Source organism: Mus pahari, chromosome 13 (assembly GCF_900095145.1).
Source record: "Mus pahari chromosome 13, PAHARI_EIJ_v1.1, whole genome shotgun sequence".
NCBI lineage: Eukaryota > Metazoa > Chordata > Mammalia > Rodentia > Muridae > Mus > Mus pahari.
This window is the reverse complement of record NC_034602.1, coordinates 45,269,829-45,287,391: the sequence shown is the minus strand read 5'-3', so window position 1 is coordinate 45,287,391 and position 17,563 is coordinate 45,269,829. Positions and strand designations below refer to the sequence as shown.

At 47.6% G+C, this 17,563-nt stretch overlaps 1 protein-coding gene across 1 annotated transcript in view; it reads left to right on the top strand.

The window, feature by feature from the left end:
• The window catches only part of Sel1l3 (SEL1L family member 3), a 112,510-nt gene that overhangs the window by 38,738 nt on the left and 56,209 nt on the right, over positions 1–17,563 (top strand). Inside the window, exons 7-9 of the mRNA XM_021210528.1 lie at positions 992–1,124; positions 3,161–3,293; positions 5,475–5,615. Coding sequence (XP_021066187.1) covers positions 992–1,124; positions 3,161–3,293; positions 5,475–5,615 — 407 coding nt within the window. The remainder of the gene's footprint in view (positions 1–991; positions 1,125–3,160; positions 3,294–5,474; positions 5,616–17,563) is intronic.

Here is a 17,563-nt window from a genome sequence, read left to right as displayed (position 1 = left end):
CACACACACACACACACACACAGAGTTTCATGTGGCTTACACTGGCCTTGAACTCACAGTAGCGGAGGGTCACCTTGAGTTTCTCACTCTCCTTCCTCCTGAGTGCTGGGATTATAGACTGTACCTAGTTTATGTGGTACGAGGGTGAAAACCCAGGGCTCTGTGTATGTACCAAGTGAGCTACCTCCCTAGCCCCCACATCTTTTAAACCTAGTAACACATTTTTTTTTTCCCCTCCAAATTTGCCCCCTTTACAATTTACGTAGTAAATAAAGTTGTGCCTGAGGCTGGCCATCCCTCATGGGGTTTTCTGATCTTGAATACAAAGAACACTGCAAGAAGCACCCTTGTGCCCTTTATATACAGCACCTGTTTCATCCCTGTCTCCTCCCTGATGCTTCCAGCCCCTCCCATTAATCTGGACTCCCCTGGCAGGCTCATCACCTGCTGCTTCCCTCTTGTATCTGGCTGTGAACTTTAGCCTTGCCATAGACACCTCCTGCTCAATGAATTTAACTTCAGGGTTATCCAGCGATTTAACTTCTCATCCTTAATCAAACGGCTTAAATTTTAAGTTTCTCCTTAATCTGCTTTCTGCTTGCCTTTTAGCACAAATATTTCCCCATATTTCCACCCCACGGATTCTAAACAGTATCACAAACAGTAGTAGATATTAGCTGTTTACCTGGGACCACAGTACATCAAATCCTAACGGTTCACTAAGCAGAGAACTGTCATTTTACAAAGGACAATAGCCTTCAGGGCTTAGACGGTTGGGACAAGTAGACACAGCTGCTGTAGCAGAGCAAGGATCTATCTCGTCCAGGGCCACCTGACCCTGCAGCAGGCTTATCTGCTGCAAACCAGACTGAGGGGCCTGTGGCAACTCGAATTAGGTCAAGGGGTCTGGGGATGTCCGTGACACAGTCTCTTTGAAGATAACCAGGTCCCAGTCCCCAGGACTGCCTCAATCTTTCGTGCTCCTCTCTAGCTTCCATGAAGATTTCTATTATAACGACACAGCTGGCTACTTCATTATCGGAGGGAGCAGGTATGTGGCCGGCATCGAAGGGTTTTTTGGACCGGTGAAGTACTATCGCCTCCGCAGCCTACACCCGGCACAGGTGAGCCTTGGGGATCAAGAAGTTTGCCAGGAGTGTGTGTGTGACAGTGGGCCACTGGGAGCAGGAAACACAGTTGTAAACAAAAGATTTACCCAAGCGGACTGAACCATGTGTGGGCTCAGCCACCAAACATAATTAATATTGAGGCTTCCCCTGAGCCAGCCCAATAATAGATTTCTGTTACCGTGCGGTTCATTTAGTACTCATAAAATGGGAACCATTTACTTCCTCTGTTTTAATAACTACCAGCTTAATTATAGAGTAGATTTTTATCAGGCTGTTGTCTATCCAGTGATTAAGCTAATGAAAGGAGAGAATCTTAGTTATTTGGTAAAGCTTCTTCTCTACGCTATTATTTAAAGTATCAGAAGAAGCAATACTCCAGCAAATTAAAGCCCTGTGCCAGCCAGTCTTTCACTCATCCTCACAGCTCATGCTGGGATGGGCAGACCACAGAGAGCCACACTCAGGAGGGCTTTGGACCCCAAGGTAATTTACTGTACCCAGGACACACATCCCAACATGCCCACGGAGGACTACTGCAGCCATTCCAGCCGAGGACTCCCGGCTCCCTACCACGCAGCCTCAGAACAGCGCCTTCTCATCCCTGCTAAGGAGACGGAGGACCCCACCAGATGCCCGACAGGGAGTTGTCCTCTCATTCCCCCCCGACCCCATGGAGTCCAGGCAAAGACACAAGAACAAGTAGGAAGCCCGACTCCCTCCCTCCCTCTGAGATAACTAGGAACAGAAAAATCATGGATTCACTCGAGCAGTAAATGCTTCAGAGTACCTACAGCATGCCAGACCGGGGCAGAGAGGAGGAGCGAGGAAGATGAGTTAGGCTGAGCTTCAAACATTTCACTGCTCTGGCATGTAATGGTGAGTGCACACCGGTAATGCCAGTGGTCGGCAGGTCGGGGCAAAGTGATCAAGAGCTCAAGATCAAGTTGGATGCCAGTCTGGGACATAGGAAACCCCGTCTCACAAAAACAAAATAAAAATATTTTTGGCACTGGGGCTGAAATACCTCTCAGCTTTAGACTCTTTCCTTTCTTAAAAACATTTTCTTAAAAACTTTTTTTTGGGGGGTGGGGAGACAGGTTTTTCACAAAGTTGGTCAGGCTAGCCTTGAACTCACTCTGGAGTTCAGACAGGCTTTGAACTTTTGATCTTCTTGCTTTAGGCTACTGACAAGTTGTGATTACAGATGGATGTCAACAGACCCAGCTTTAAACGATGTTTTGGAGATACTCTAATTAATAGAATGAACAGTACACACACAGACATATATGTATTCATATATGAAAATAAAAATAATTGTACTAAGAATACCTCCTCCATCTTCTCTAATGTGCTCTAAAGTTTTGGATCCGTCTGTATAAAAAAAAACAAAAGAAACAACTGTTAGTTATGACCCAGTGATCCCACCTCGTGAGCCTCTCTTGGGTCCAGACATGCATTTGAAAACACAGAGTTAAGATTAATTCCCCCGGTCCCAAGGGGCTTGCTCTCTGGGACTTCGGCCCAGTTCACTTACTAGGTCACATGACACGAGTTAATTTCCACAAGCTTGGGCCCACTGAGGTGCGTGGGTACCTCTGGCCACCTCTAAGGCTGTAGGGACTTGTGCTTTGGAGCAGTGGCCCTTCATTGGCTCCTGCAGACTAAGGCTGCTGCAGACTAAGGCTGCTGCAAAGCAGAAGGAAACAGAAGGAGGGCCTCAGGTGTCGGGCAGAGCTTGGATAGAATTAGTATTTGGAAATAGAGATGAGTGCGATTTTCTAGGGACTACCGTGGAGGGGGACAGGTCTCCACTGATGTGGAAGAAGCTTTACAGATGAGAAGGTAGCACACAAGATGCTGGACTGGCATGCTTTGAGTTGATCCAAAGGGCACTGGTTTGCATATCTAGGAGGGATGGTAGCCAGTGATGTCATTGAGGGACCTCAGACAGCTGAACACACGTCCGGAGGTACTAGCCAGAGGACATTTGATGACGATTGAAGTTCATGCAACTTCTTACCCTCCTGCAGGTTCTTAACCCCTTCCTTGAGAGGCGACTGGCTGAACAAATCAAGCTATATTATGAGCGGTGTACTGAAGTCCAGGACATAATATCCTCGTATGCGGCCACAGTCCAGGTTGGGGGTGAGAGGCGAGAGACATGTAAGTACGGAGCTCTGGAGGGCATTTCTGAGTTCTGCATTTGCATTGACATGTTTAGCTTTGCTTGGGGTGAGGGAACTAAAATAAGAAACATATCCCATGATATGCTCAGCTCAGATACCAGCAGGATCAGTTGTACCTCAAGGCTTCCGAAGACAGATGGGGACCAGAGTGTGCATTCCGCCTCGAGCTTTACTCCACCCAACGCCCCCCCCCCAAAAAAAAAGCACCAGCAACCGCCATGAAGGAAAACTGGTGGAAGCTCCCGCCATACCTGATCAATCTTGTTTAAGAATACAAAAGAACGTTGCCTGGTGTTCTTTCTACCTAAAAGGCATGTCGAAAAGAAAAGAAAGAAAAAGAAAGGCAAGGCAAGGCAAGGCAAGGCAAGGCAAGGCAAGGCAAGGCAAGGCAAGGCAAGGCAAGGCAAGGCAAGGCAAGGCAAGGCAAGGCAAGNGGCAAGGCAAGGCAAGGCAAGGCAAGGCAAGGCAAGGCAAGGCAAGGCAAGGCAAGGCAAGGCAAGGCAAGGCAAGGCAAGGCAAGGCAAGGCATTGGAAAATATAAATTAATCACTAGAAATTATTGTACACATCAGTGTGCTTTTGTCATGGGCCATTAATATCTGAAAGTGACTTTGCTGTCTGGGGCCCTGTTATATTCTTAAATCCTCAGATCAGCTCAAGGAGACCTCAAACACCCTGCTTTCTCAGGGCTCATGTGGCCCAGCCTCTCCTTCCTCACCCAGGGTGTGGACGGAGCTGAGTCCTGTCCGGTTACCTAGCGTCCCAGCATAGATTTAGCACTTGTAAATTTTTCTGTGCTTTAGATCTCCATGTTTGATGTGGTGACAGTTAGTCACATATGTTCCTTCTGGAAGATAAATTCCTGCGGGGTCTTTGTCATCATCAAGAGCTAGTTCAGTCTCTCAATCTTGCCTTGCGTAGCTCGGGCCCCTTCCCCCGAGGGGAGCTTCCAGTTCCAGGCTAGGGAAGGAGGGGACCATAGATGGACCTAAGTCATGCCTCAGTCTGAGGTCTCGGGGTTACGTAGTGATGGGAGTGGGTGGTTGGTCAATCTCAAATCAGGCTGGAGAGGTAGCTAGGTACGTTAAGGGACTTACTACCAAGCCTGAGAGCCTCAATTCAATCCCTGGGATCTGTCTGAGGGAAAAGGAGAACTGACTTCTCAGAGTTGCCCTTTGATCTCCACTTGAGCCGTGTAGAACAGACACGATCCCTCATCCCAAACAAAAATCTAATTTAAAAGCAGATGATCCTGCACTGAGATGGCTCAGTTAGTAAAGTATTCGCAAGCATGACGGCCTGAGTTCTGTGCCAAGAACCCATATAAAAAGGCTGGATATGATGTCACTCACCCGGAATCCCAGTGCTCAGGAGATGGAAACTGAGGCTTGTTGGCCAGCCAGGCTAACCTCACAGACGGGCTAGCTCCAGGACAACGAGGAACCACACCTCAAAGGCTAAATGATGTCTCTGGGAATGACACACACCAGAGGTTGTCCCCTGGCCTCTCTGTTGCATGTGCACACGTATATGCATGCCCACGCACGTGTGCCCCTCACCATATACAGGCAGGTATAGAAAATTTAAAAGAAAACACTCTCCTAATCTCCAGCTGCGCATCACGCTCGCTGAATCATACCGAGACAAAGATGCTGCCAGGAGAGGGGGCAGACACACAGGAATAGTAATGTCCCAAAGAGGAAACTCATTTGGATCACTCACACAGCACCTCGAGTGGAAAAGCCAGCCCTATATGCTGACCTGTTTGGTGGCATCAGGGAGAGTCTCCTAAAGTCTTCAACTGCCTCACCCCCTTGGGGGCTCTGGGGCCTTGTTCTTCAACACACAAGCCAGAAAAAAAAAAATGGCCTAGATTATTGGCCTCCTGGGGGCAAGTCAGAGGCCAGCTGCTCATTCTGTAGAATTAGGCAACAGCCATTAGCAACAACCTTGGTGTGTTTCTCTTGGACTTGCTTCCAAATGCTGCCCCCCCAAGGCAGAGGTGTCGTGGCCGGTTTCAAATCCCCGAAAGACCCAAGCCAAATCCAGGAATCTTAAGCCTGCCCTCCCATCCCACATTCCCCTTAGGAAGGACAGCTTTTAGAGGGATGAGGCCATTGCTGCTCCTGGGGGAGTGATGCCTTCTGCTTCCGCGTAGGTGACTTCCGGAACGCCTACCTGGACCTCAAGCGCAAGTATGGGAGAGCCGAGGTGTGCAGAGGCTTGCCCTGGGAGAAGGAGCTGAGAGACAGGCACCCCAGCTTGTTCCAGAGCCTGCTGCAGATGGACCTACTGACAGGTAACTGAGCCTGTGTCTGGGGTTTGGAGCTAGCTAGAAAGGCTGTCTACTCACCCTCCCTTGGTGATTTATGCCTTAATGTTATTTTTAACCCTAGTGTTCTAGTTTAATTTCAGATTTAAATTCTGCCCTTGTGTGTCCACAGCGCTGAATATATCTGTGCACATTTCCAAAAACTTAAATTTAGGGATCACTCAAGCGATGCTTGATCTAAAGCCAGGGCTGCATAACGGACAGGCCGCTGCTGCTGCTGCCGCCGCCAGAGCTGGCCTCCAAATGGAGTTAGTTTGCAAAATACCTTTCTGTGTATTTGAAAAGAATTTCATTATCGGTATCTAAAAACTTTCAGAGAAATGCAAATTTCTAGCTTTACTTGGAAAAAAAAATCAGATGCAGCTGCCCTGGACCTGTTCCTATAGTAAGCAATCTCAGAGGGAAGGCCAGGGCCAGGCATTTTCTGTCTGCCCAAGGTCCCTCTTGTCTGGTTTTCGCCTTCTACCATGTACTGTCATAGAAGGTTAGATGTCATCTAGCCCTTAAGCATTTGAACTTGAGTCTCCTGATTTGACATGTCAGTGTCATCTCAGATTTGAAGGTCCTTCTTGGATGCTGATGGCTTCCTCTTAGGCCCAATAAAATTTGTATTTGCTTAGTTAAGTACACACTGTAGAACCTTCAGGAGTTTCTTGAAGCCATGCCTGTTAGAATGAGGAGCTGGTCACGAGGGGAAGCACACGGAGCAGGTACGTGTGTCAAGGGATCAAAAGACTCATTGTGTTCCTGGCTTGGGAACCAAGCCCTTTGAGTAGAGGAAATGGGAGAATTACCTCCTTCGAATGGCCCTGTCCCAAGGCATGGGCTTTCTTTATACACTGACCCTGCCCATCCTGGAAGAATTCAAGCTGTACAGGATATTTGATCTTCTGTTCTTTAATATTGACTAAGGAAAGGCTCAGTCACTTATCTGAGTGAGATGGCAGGAGGTCACTCACTCTTGAGTGATGGGCTTAAAAACAAAGATAAATTGTAAGTCGTTTTAATAAAAGTCATGGAAGTGAAGGCACAGAGAGGGGAGTGGCTGCTTCTAGACTCAGGTGTCCCAGAAGGGCTTCCAGGAGGAGGAGACATTGTAACTGCTTCTTGAGGTATTTGCCAGATGGGAGAGGTTAGGATCGGGTACTGGAGACAGGGCAGAGGCAGGGAGGTGGGACAGCATGATATGCTAAGGGATGGGAAGCCAGAAGTGACCAAGGGGCTCAGCCAAAGCTTAGTCACCAGCTGTAATCTGTGTGGCTTTCCCTTTTAGGTGTCTGCAACTAGTTAGAGGGTTTCAGGTTGTAGACAGAGTGTAACCAGAGGAGTCTCTAATGTTACAATGATGACAGCAGTTGGGGACAGGGAGATGAAGCTAGAAGAGTGTGCAGCAGGGAGGGGATGACAAAGTCCTAGAAGAAAGGGAGGAGTTCTGAGTAGGACAGAGTGATGGAGACAGAGCCAAGGGATATGACGAAGGTGGACCTGCAGCACCCATGACTGCTAGGTGACCCGAAGAGTATGCTCTGTGACACTGTGGTCTCTGGAGCTGGGCGACCTGCTTCCACTTCACTGAACACTCAGTTACTGTGTGATCTTAAGCAAATGCTTGTTTTCGCTGAGCCCTGGTTTCCTCATCTACACAACGGAGTGGGGTGGTAGTGATGGTGTTGATGGCGATGGTGTTGATCGTGGTGGAGGCGGTAGTGATGGCGTTGATGGTGGTGATGGTGATAGGGTAAGGGGTGTTGGTGGTGATGGTGATAGTGGAGATGGTGATGGTGGGGGTGAAGGTAGTGGTAGTGGAGGAGGAAGAGGAAGAAGAAGAGGAGGAAGGAGGAGAAGGAGGTAGTGCAAGACTCCTGCGGCAATCCTTTCTTCCTGGTTCAGTGAGCTGACATGTATTTGAAACACTGTGGGTGGGAGTGGGGATGTAGTTAAGTGGTGGAGCACCTGCCTAGAGTGAGCACTGAAGAAAAATCATTCAGGACGCAGCCCTTTGGAGAAACATCTCCCCTCTTCAATGCTGTACTCCTTTAGGCTGCAAGGGTCTTTGTTTCGGGGTCCTCCTGTGAACATCTGCTGTATGTTCCTCTCTACCCATTAATACTAACCGTGCCCACACCTCTCCTCCAAGACACCACTAGACATTGACCAATCCCTGTGTCCCCAGGAAACCCACTCACCCCAACTGCTAAGCTGACTGAGAAGAGACAGCCCAGGTTTTCCCTGAGCCCCTATGAGATGGTAGAGTTGCCCCACACCTAAAAAGATCTAAGGAGAAGGTGCATACAGAATGTTGAGGAGTTTAAACAGAACTTCCCACATCTACCAAAACTCGTGTCAGTGATTTCTGGTCATAGTTAAATATAGTTTCACTGTTGTGGGGGAGAATCCAGTCATTTTCCCAATACGTTCTTTTTAAAGGAAATACTCTCAATACAAATGTTTTCATGTTATTTTTACAGCTCAAGGTTTTGTTTTGTTTGAATCTAGGACTATTTTATTCTCCACGGAGGCCTGGAAATAGAATCAAATGAAAAAACTCAAATCACGAGCTTGCAGGACAAGCTAGATCTTGCACATCCCACGGGCCAAGGCCAGGCTGTGGAACTGGTAGAAACCAGAACTGAGTCCCACTGCCCCCAAAGCCAGATGTTCAACTTAGGACTTACTATGCCTGACTTGCCAGTCAAATGCAGATTTCAGGCTAAATGAGATCACCAAGAAGTAATGCCCCCAGCCAGGTGTGTGGCGCACGCCTTTAATCCCAGCACTTGGGAGGCAGATTTCTGAGTTCAAGGCCAGCCTGGTCTACAGAGTGAGTTCCAGGACCACCAGGGCTACACAGAGAAACCCTGTCTTGAAACAACAACAACAACAACAACAACAAAAAAGTAATGCCCCCAAGTTCTGTGCCTCTCCCTAACCATGGCATTGACCTCCTTAGGGCACACAGCCACTGCTTATTCCCAACTGTCTCTCAGAGCAGGGGGACTCAGGAGAAAGGAAGGTATATTACTGGAGCTGGTGCCGTATTCTGCCAGAGGCATCTGCTTTTCTAGGTTGCATTGGAAATGCCCAGAAGCCACCTGCAGCGGCCTGGTACACATATCAAATTCTTCTCTGATGGTATGGTGTTCTTGCTTGGGTCTGTAATAGCATCATCTGGCTAACCCAAGAGAGAGAAACTGGTGTCATACCGCATACCCAACTTCCTAACAATGTTGAGAAAAATGCAGAAAACTTGATTTTGAAAATTGAAGGTGGAAAGTCGGATTACATATCTAATGGACCTTTGCTCTAGTCCCATAAGGCTGCTATGCCTGTGTATCTGGTTTCTGGAATACCACTTCTGACAAGGCCATCCTTCTGCTAGTCTGCGTATCTGGCTAGCCCCAGAATGCTACTCGAAACTCATTCGTAGAAAGTGTGTCTGCGTTCTCTCTGTACTGTGGTCCTGGCACGTCTTGCCGCATTGATCAGTGGACTAGATTAGACTTCCCTTCACTGTGGTTTGGAAGTGGCTTGTCCACCAAGAGTTCATGTATTAGAAGCTTGGTCACTAGTGTGGCATTGTGGGAGGAAAGGGAAGGTTCGAGAGATAGGAGTCAGGGTCCGGGGAAAATGGCTGGACAAGCATGAGGAGCTGAGCTTAAATTCCTACCATCCAGATGAAGCGATGCATGGCTACAACGCAGGTGCTGGAGAGGGAGAAACAAGAGGATCCAGGAGGCTGGCTGGCCATGTAGTCTTGCTGAATCGGTGAGGTCCAGGTTTGGTAAATGTCACAGTCTCAGATTTAAGGCGGAGAGAAATCAAAGAACCTTTGGTTTCCACACATGTGCATACATATGTATGTGGCACACATGTGTCTCTCAGACTACTACAGTCATGACTCTCAGAAGGGCTCATGGCTGTTCTCATGGGACCTCTGACCTTTAAAGAGGTTGAGTTATTGTTAAGAGTAAGGCCAGACAGGGACTTTCTCCCTCACTCCTGTTTGGCCAGGTAGAATCTCTCACTTGCACAAGCTCCTACTGTGAGATGACCCCCACCCCCACCCCAGGACCAAGTTCATGCTAGCAACTCCCTTTTGGGCTTCCAGAGCCCTGCCTTGAACCAAATCTCTTTTCAAAAAAGGAAAAAAATACCACCCCCCAAGAATTTCACTTACAGTAATACAGAGCACATGAATACATATGCATAAGATGACATTTCCCACATCTGAGAAAAGCTATGAAAATGGACTCAGAGTGGCAGATGCTCCATGCTTGGGTCTCTTGCTGTAGGACTGGAATAGGCACCAAAGATAAGGCTTTTGCTGAGCGTATTCTTAACTCATTTCCAATCGTTCATCCCTTTATTCATGAAGCAGATATCGGCTGAGTGCCCTCCATGAGCCAGAACAGAACAAAGAATAAGGGAAGGCTGTTAATTTGTTTTTCTCTCTGCGTGTGAATGCTGTGTGTTTGTGGCTGCCCATGACACGTGTGCACATGTGGAGGGCAGAAAACAACTTTGTGAGATGAGACGTTCCCTTCCACCTTTGTGTGGGCTCTAGGGAGCCAACTCCGATCACCTTACCTTACCTTGAGCCGTCTTGCCTGCCCAGGTTTTGACTAGCCAAGATGTTTTTATTTTCTTACACTGGCGTTTGATCCCAGGGCCAGTGTGTGCTAAACAAACATGCCAGCACTGAGTCACATGCCCAGCAAGGCCATGTTTTAACAGGAGTTAGTTGGGCCAAAAGAAAAGATAAACAACAGCTTTCTTTATGTCTTCAGAGAAATGAGTTTATGGAATTACTATCCCTGTTTTTTATTATTATTATTATTATTATTATTATTATTATTATTATTATTATTATGTGTGTCTATGTGTGTGTTGCCTACATATATGGATATCACATGCATGCCTGGTACCCAGGGGGGTCAGAAAAGGGCATTGGATCCCTGGAACTGAAGTTATGGACATCTGTGAGCCACCACTAGGTGCTGGGAACCAAACCCAGGTCCTCTGGAAGAGCAGTCAGTGTCCCTAACCACTGAACCATCTTGCCAGCTCTCTCTTTTCTTTCTTAAAACAGAGAAGAGACAGGACAATGGAATTTCTGATTCCTTTTTCCTTGGATGCATCTTCTCACATTTACGGGCAACCTTCTGCTGCCTGGCGGATGCACGTACACATCTCAGACTTGAGAGTGATTCCCGCCCCCCCCTCCACACATATACACACTGAGATCTCAGACGGCACATCTGCTCCCTGTCGAAGCCAGCCGTCCGAAGGAGAGAGGAAACTTTGCAGTGGTGGAGAAGCTTCTGTTGCGTTGGCAAATGAGATGAGCATAGAGTAGTCTGTATGTCCCCACCTAGGGGGCTCAGCTGCTGCTATACCTTAACCCTCTGAGGGCTGCTGTGCCAATCTGCTTAATATAAGAACTGCCATTTGCACTACGTCTTTATCGTACAGCTCAGCATTGTTACGAGTGCGCGCATGCCGTGCAGTGCATCAGATCACCAACATTCCTCATATCTTGAAGAACTGAAATTATACACTTGTCCTAAAAAATTCCCATCTGTGTGCCCCAGAGCCTGAAAACCACCACTCTACTCTCTGTTACTGTGAGCGTCACTATTTCAAATGGTCCCTAGATGCAGAACCATCAAATGGTCCCTAGATACAGAACCATCAAATGGTCCCTAGATGTAGGATCATCCAATGGTCCCTAGATGTAGGATCATCAAATGGCTCCTAGATGTAGAACCATCCAGCTTTTGGTTGTTGGTTTATTGAACTTAACACGGTGTCCTCAGCCATGGCATAGCCTGCATCAAAATCCCCTTCCCTTCTTAACGATGAGCATTGCATTGCGTGCCCTGGCCATGTTTGACGTTTCCATTCATGCACTGATGGACTCTTGGGTCCCTCCGACTCCTTGTCCACTGGGAGGGATGCTGCTTTGAACGTGGGGACACAAGTGCCTTTCTTCAGCCGTGCTTGCTCTCAATGTTCTGAGCTGTGTATCCAGCAGTAGGATTCCTGGATCACGTGGAAGTTCTGCTTAGCCTCTTGAGGAACCTCTATAGCTTTCACAGTGGCTGTACCATTTTCTGTCCCTACTAACAGTGCATACAAGGAATTCAATTTCTCCAATCCCAACCAAACACTTATTTCCTACTTATTTTGATGCTAGCCACCATTACAACTATGTGGGGTGATAAGCTTTACGCGGCATTTTACATACTGTGGAGAGTCTGGTTATATCAGGAGCCAGGATGGGATGCTTGTCTAGGAAAGAACTTTATGGGCAGAAAACAGCCATGTGGGTGTGAGGGACAGGTCTGTGTGGATGGACTGCCTTGACTTAGAGCAGTTGGATCTTCTGTATTGCCTTTATGATCTCCTCGGGGATGGCTTGTGCAGGGTCGCACAGAACACCCAAGTGCTCGGTTTGTGCTTTGGGTTCTCCACAGGGCCACCAGAGCTTCTGGGGACATGCTAGCTGCTGAGTGACCAATTCTTCCTCCACACGATCCTGCCCATACTATTCAAAGAACACGGCTCACTTTTCTCCTTCCTTCTTGATAAGCAGCCTTCACGTCCCAACTCAGTCCACCTCCTCAAGCCTTTCGTCCATCTCTGTAGGTCCTTAGCTCCTCCTCTCATGCCCCCTTGTGCGTACAACTGCCCAATTGCTGCCTTCCTGTATTACAATGGTGAGCTGGCTTGTCTCTGTCCACTGCATAGCTTAGAGCAGCAATTCTCAACCTGTGGGTCACGTAAGTAACCCTTTCAGGGGGGGTTGCATAGCAGGTAGCCTGCATTTCAGATATTTACAGTGTGATTCATAACAGTATCAAAATTACAGTTATGAAGTAGCAACGAAAATGATTTTAGGGTTTGGGGGGTCGCCACAACATGAAGGACTGTATTAAAGGTTGCAGCACTGCGAAGGTTGAGAGCCACTGGTTTAGAATCATGGGGACAGCCCCTCGGCTTCCTTTAATTGTGTGTGCTTGTGGTTATGCTTGTTCATGGAGAGTTGGCACATGTGTACGTGTGAGGTATGCGTGCACGTGTGCACACACGTGTGTGAGGTCAGAGGTCACTCTCAGGTGCCATCCACCTTGTCTTCTGAGCCTCCCTCCCTCTAGCCTGGAGACTCACCAAGTAGACTTGTTTGACTGGACAGTGAGTCCCGAGGATTAGGAATTCCCCAGCTCTAGGATTAGAAGCATGCGCCACCAGGCCTAGCCTTTTAATTTGGGTTCTGGGAATAGAATGCAAGTCCCCGTAGTTTTGCGAAAAGCACTTTGCCAACTAGCAATCTTCCCAGTTGATGTCTGATTTTGATACAGGGCTTCGTAGTCCAGGTTATCCCCAAACTCATAGAAAGCCCTTGCATCAGCTTCCCAAGCGCTGGGGATTCCAGGTGTCCAATACCACAAGCGGCTTTCTCTCCTGTCCTGAAGATCCTCACCTCAAAACGTCTTGAGAATCCAAGAGCCTCCCAGTGCCCAGGGATCAGTGTCCTTACCAACCTCGAATCTTCGGCAGAGGCCTTGCATCAATGAAGGAATGATGAAGACCCAACACTGAGGTCTGCTTTGGCAAAGCTACTGTACCAGTCCAGCCTGACAGAGCCCACGGGGTTCCCTCTTCTACCTTCTGTATTTCTCTCCTTCCTCTTTCGTCATGAACCTATTCCCTCTTGGGAGCTACCATCTTGACATTGTAAAACACGGGTCAGGTCCCTGGCGCTGCGGACCCTCTCTAGAGTTAGTGAAAGTAGACTGGAATCTTCTCGGTTCTTTGCATACCAAAGAATTTTGGAAATGTGGCTCTCATCTTGGTCAGGGTAACAAAGCACTCTTCAAAGGGCTTTGGGGTCATCATCTAGTGGTGAGGTGTACAGGCTCCCAGATGTAAAATAGTCCTCGAGGTACAACGCACAGCCAGTTTGGAACCCATAGACTGAGTTCCTCCTGGCACTGGGCTAGGCCCTGGGGCAACCACATCGAGAGTGGGACCAGCCCACACACAGCTCTAGGCCAAGTGCCCAGGGGCGCTGTGGGGGAGGCTTGCTAAACGTTGACAGCTGATGCGCTAACATGCTGTAAAGCTCAGCTGTTCCCAGTGGTGTCTTCAGTCTCAATGTATAACACGGCTTGCTCTTCACCTCACGGAGTCTGCAAGCCTTTGAATTAAAGATGGCAGCACTCCTGGGGTACCCAGCTGCAATGCATATAGATGCTCTCAAGATCCCCCTCCTCCCGCATGCCAGAGATGAGTCCTGCATCCTGATTCCCTTGCTCGATCTGGGGAAATCTATCCCTGCTCTGTCCCTAAATTTCTACCGTGCAGGGTGCTGGGGTGGCATTCACTACAGGACCCTCTGATTGAGATTTCAGCGGGGTATTTGGATAAGCCAGCCTTAAGGCTGTCTCCTGAGCATTGAATTCTCTAGGAAGATGGCAGTTGTTGGAGCATGGAGATAGTCCTGTTAACATTTTTTTTTTCCTGATGCTGCTACAGTAGAATTTAGCCTACCTGGTTTTCATTATTTAAGAGCCGTTCTGTCCATTTCATTCTTGCATTCTCCTGTCACACCGTCCCTGTCAAAATGGAGTAGTTTGAAGTCAAAAGCCCTTTGAAGAGTGCTTTGGTACCAGGACCAGTAAGGTGCCAGGTGGACCAGCACTGGGAGCTGAGCTATAGGCTTGAGGGCTGGGGACAGTAAAGAAGACCTCAAAGGCTCACATCCAATTAGGCAGGGCTCCATGGTTAGGACCAGGTGTCATAAAGTCAGGGATGGATGTGTGAGGCTGGTGTGATGGCTGCATACCCCTGGGGTCATCTACCCCAGACCAGAACCAATGATGGTTTCCTCTCCCTCCATTCCGCAGGGGTACCACTAGGCTCATATTGCTGGTGCCAGTGCCTAGAGGAAGTCTAGAGGAAGCCAATAAATGGTGTCCTGGGATGAGGCCAGGTCCAAGCCTGGGCTTCTATCCCAGGGCTGACACCATCTGCCTGGTTTCTACAGGGCCTCTTGCCCCAGGCTTTGGAGCATAATTTAGAGCAGTGTCTCCACACGATCTGCCAAGGGGGAGCCGGCTGCACCAGAACGCTTCTTTGATTGAGATTTTGCCAACCATTCCACTGTCTGCTCAAAGACCCTAAAATACAGAGGATGGACACAATGGGAATTCGGTTATGGGACCCAGGAATGGCAGGGCATCCCTTCTCTTAGGAGCTGTGCCTGGCTGTGGGAGAGGCATCGCCTTTATTATTGGGAATTGGAAGGGTATATTGTTAGGTTTTAAAATACATTTATACAGAGGTTAGAAAGAAGAAAACAAAGAAATGGGCTATAGTTTTTCCACACCCCCCCCCCAAAAAAATAACAATCCTGAAAGGACACATGGAGGAGAGGAAGACAGAGAAGAGAGGAAGAGAAGGAAGAGAAGGAAGGAAGGGAGGAAGGAAGGAAGGAAGGAAGAGAGGGAGGGAGGGAGGGAGGTCCGAGTTTTGAATCGTAGGTAAATATTTAGAAAATGAGGATGAACGGAGTTCTGGGGTAGATGTGGGGCCCTTGGATCAGTCTTCAGCACTACCCCAAAAATAAAATGAACAAGGGAAGAAATCACATCTGTCATGAACATGCGCAGACATTTTTTTTTTCCTTGTTATTTGCTCCTAAGCAACACAGAGTAACACCTATCTCCAGAGCGTTTCCATTGTATTAGAAGGAAGGAGAAAGAGGCGCAGCGTGGATGGAACCAGTGTTCTGGGTGCTAAAAGGCGGTGCTGTCCTTGAGCACTCGGTCAGCCTGCTAGCTCGCACTTGAAGCTTCTTAGAGCCCATCAGGACCTCAGATCTGAATGCAAATGAGAAACTCGCTGAGTGTTTTTTTTTTTTTTTTTTTTAAGTCAGTAAAGTTGATGAAGAGGGCTCCTCATGACAGTGGCGTGATAGTTCCTCTTTATTCTGCTCTCTTCTTTCAAACTTCTACTCTGAATGCATGTTGTCATTCAGAAGCCCGACGCTCAAAATGGCTTTCCTATTGATGTCTCCATCCCTCTTACAAGGAACAAGGCTGCCTCTCTCCTTCTTGAATTCTCAATCAGGAACCAGCTCCAGCTCATCATGGGCCTTAAGTGGGTGGTTATCGTCTCAGAGGCTCCCATTTGCCTCTTCTAACAATCAGCACACACAGTCTGATAGGAAGGAAGACTAAAATAAGCCGCACCGCACTTAAGCCATGGCGGCTATGGCTTTTATTCCTTAGCGTCTGGTATGGAAAGAAAAAGCAAATGGAGAAGTGGGAATTTCCCATTCTGCTTGTTTGTTTATTCATTATACCATTAATCTCCTCAAACAAGACATGTTTTTAGTTACAGACCGGCTAGGAAAAAAAAATGCATATGCTAAACCAGATGGATGAAATTAACAGTTTCATAAACTGGCTTTAATATCACCAAAGACACCGTGGCTTCGATTTTAGACAATAGTTACGATCCAAACTTTAACTATTGTGTGAAATGATTAATTTTACCTTAGCATTATTATTTTTATTAAATTCACCAGTGCAGAAAATTGTTTAGAATCTTGGGCAGAGAAAATACCAATTGGTGATATTTTTCTGGGAGGGAGTTAAGAATTTTAATATAAGAAAGAAACGAGCAAGCCCTTTCAGTCTGCAGAGCTTTTTGGGCCCAGAATGGAGACAGGAGAATTCGGGGTTTGTTCCAACTTTTCTAGCAGTCTCAGCTACCTGGGTGCTCCTGATAATGATTTCTGGGGTTCTGTGCCAGGGGTCAGAGGGGCAGGTGTTTCATTTAGAGTTTCATTTCTTTTGCAGCCCTCCCCACCTCTGAGCCATCAAAGCTGGCATCCCCGTGGCTCAGGCCAAACCCATCATCTTAGCTGGGAATTTGGCAGGGAGGCGAGGGCCAGGATGACTCGTTACCAATAATTCTGATGCCATTTTGCCAGGAATGTGCACACAGGGGCATCCGAAGTGAGCACATTCAAAACTAAAAACGTAAATAAGGATAGGATCTCTGTATGGAGTTCATTGAATCCATGGAGAACGTTTTTATCAGGGGAATGGTCCAGTAGAGTGCTTCCCTCAGCGGACAAAGGGAAAACCCAACCAAACAAGAGTATCAGAGTCCTGCTGGAAAAGGGTGTTATTATGCAAGCATAATCCATCAGGAAAACAGAGAGAAGTGTCCAGGGCTGCCCATTGCTGCATTGTTGCCTGTGGCAAAGTCACAAGAAGTAACCCAACCCAAGAATCTAAAGCTTGGTTCAGCCATAAATGTGGTGTGGTTGGCCCTCAGTTCCTGTGGACTCTCAGTGCACTACAGACCATGGGTCAAGGGCATTTAGAGTAGCAGGCTAGGGGTGGAGCTGTGGTCTCCAATGCTTGGTGTATGTAAGGGTCCTCAGGTCAATACTCAGCACTGAGAAAAAGAAACCCTACAATAATCAGTAATGAATATGAGCATATTACAGGCATATTTGTCTTGTTATCAATCCTTACAATCCAGGGTAACAATTGATAAACCATTTTTTTTTTTTAGCATTTCCAATATATTGGGCACAAGGAATCTAGAGATGATTTAGGCTCAAGGGGGTGACCAGCCCGTTAACAATGTCACAGGACATTGTTGTCCACAACATGCATGCCCTAGAACCAGACAATTGAGTTGAAAAAAAAATGATCATAATAATAATCACAAACAAATATCTCACAATGTTTCAAGTAAGTTTGGATGTTGCGTTAGGCTGAGCTAACACTGCTCTTGGCCACATGTGGCCACAAGCTGCAGGTGGGATGTACCTGATAGGGTGTGCAGGAGGGTGAGTATGCACGGGAAGATGTATGATAGAGTATGCACGG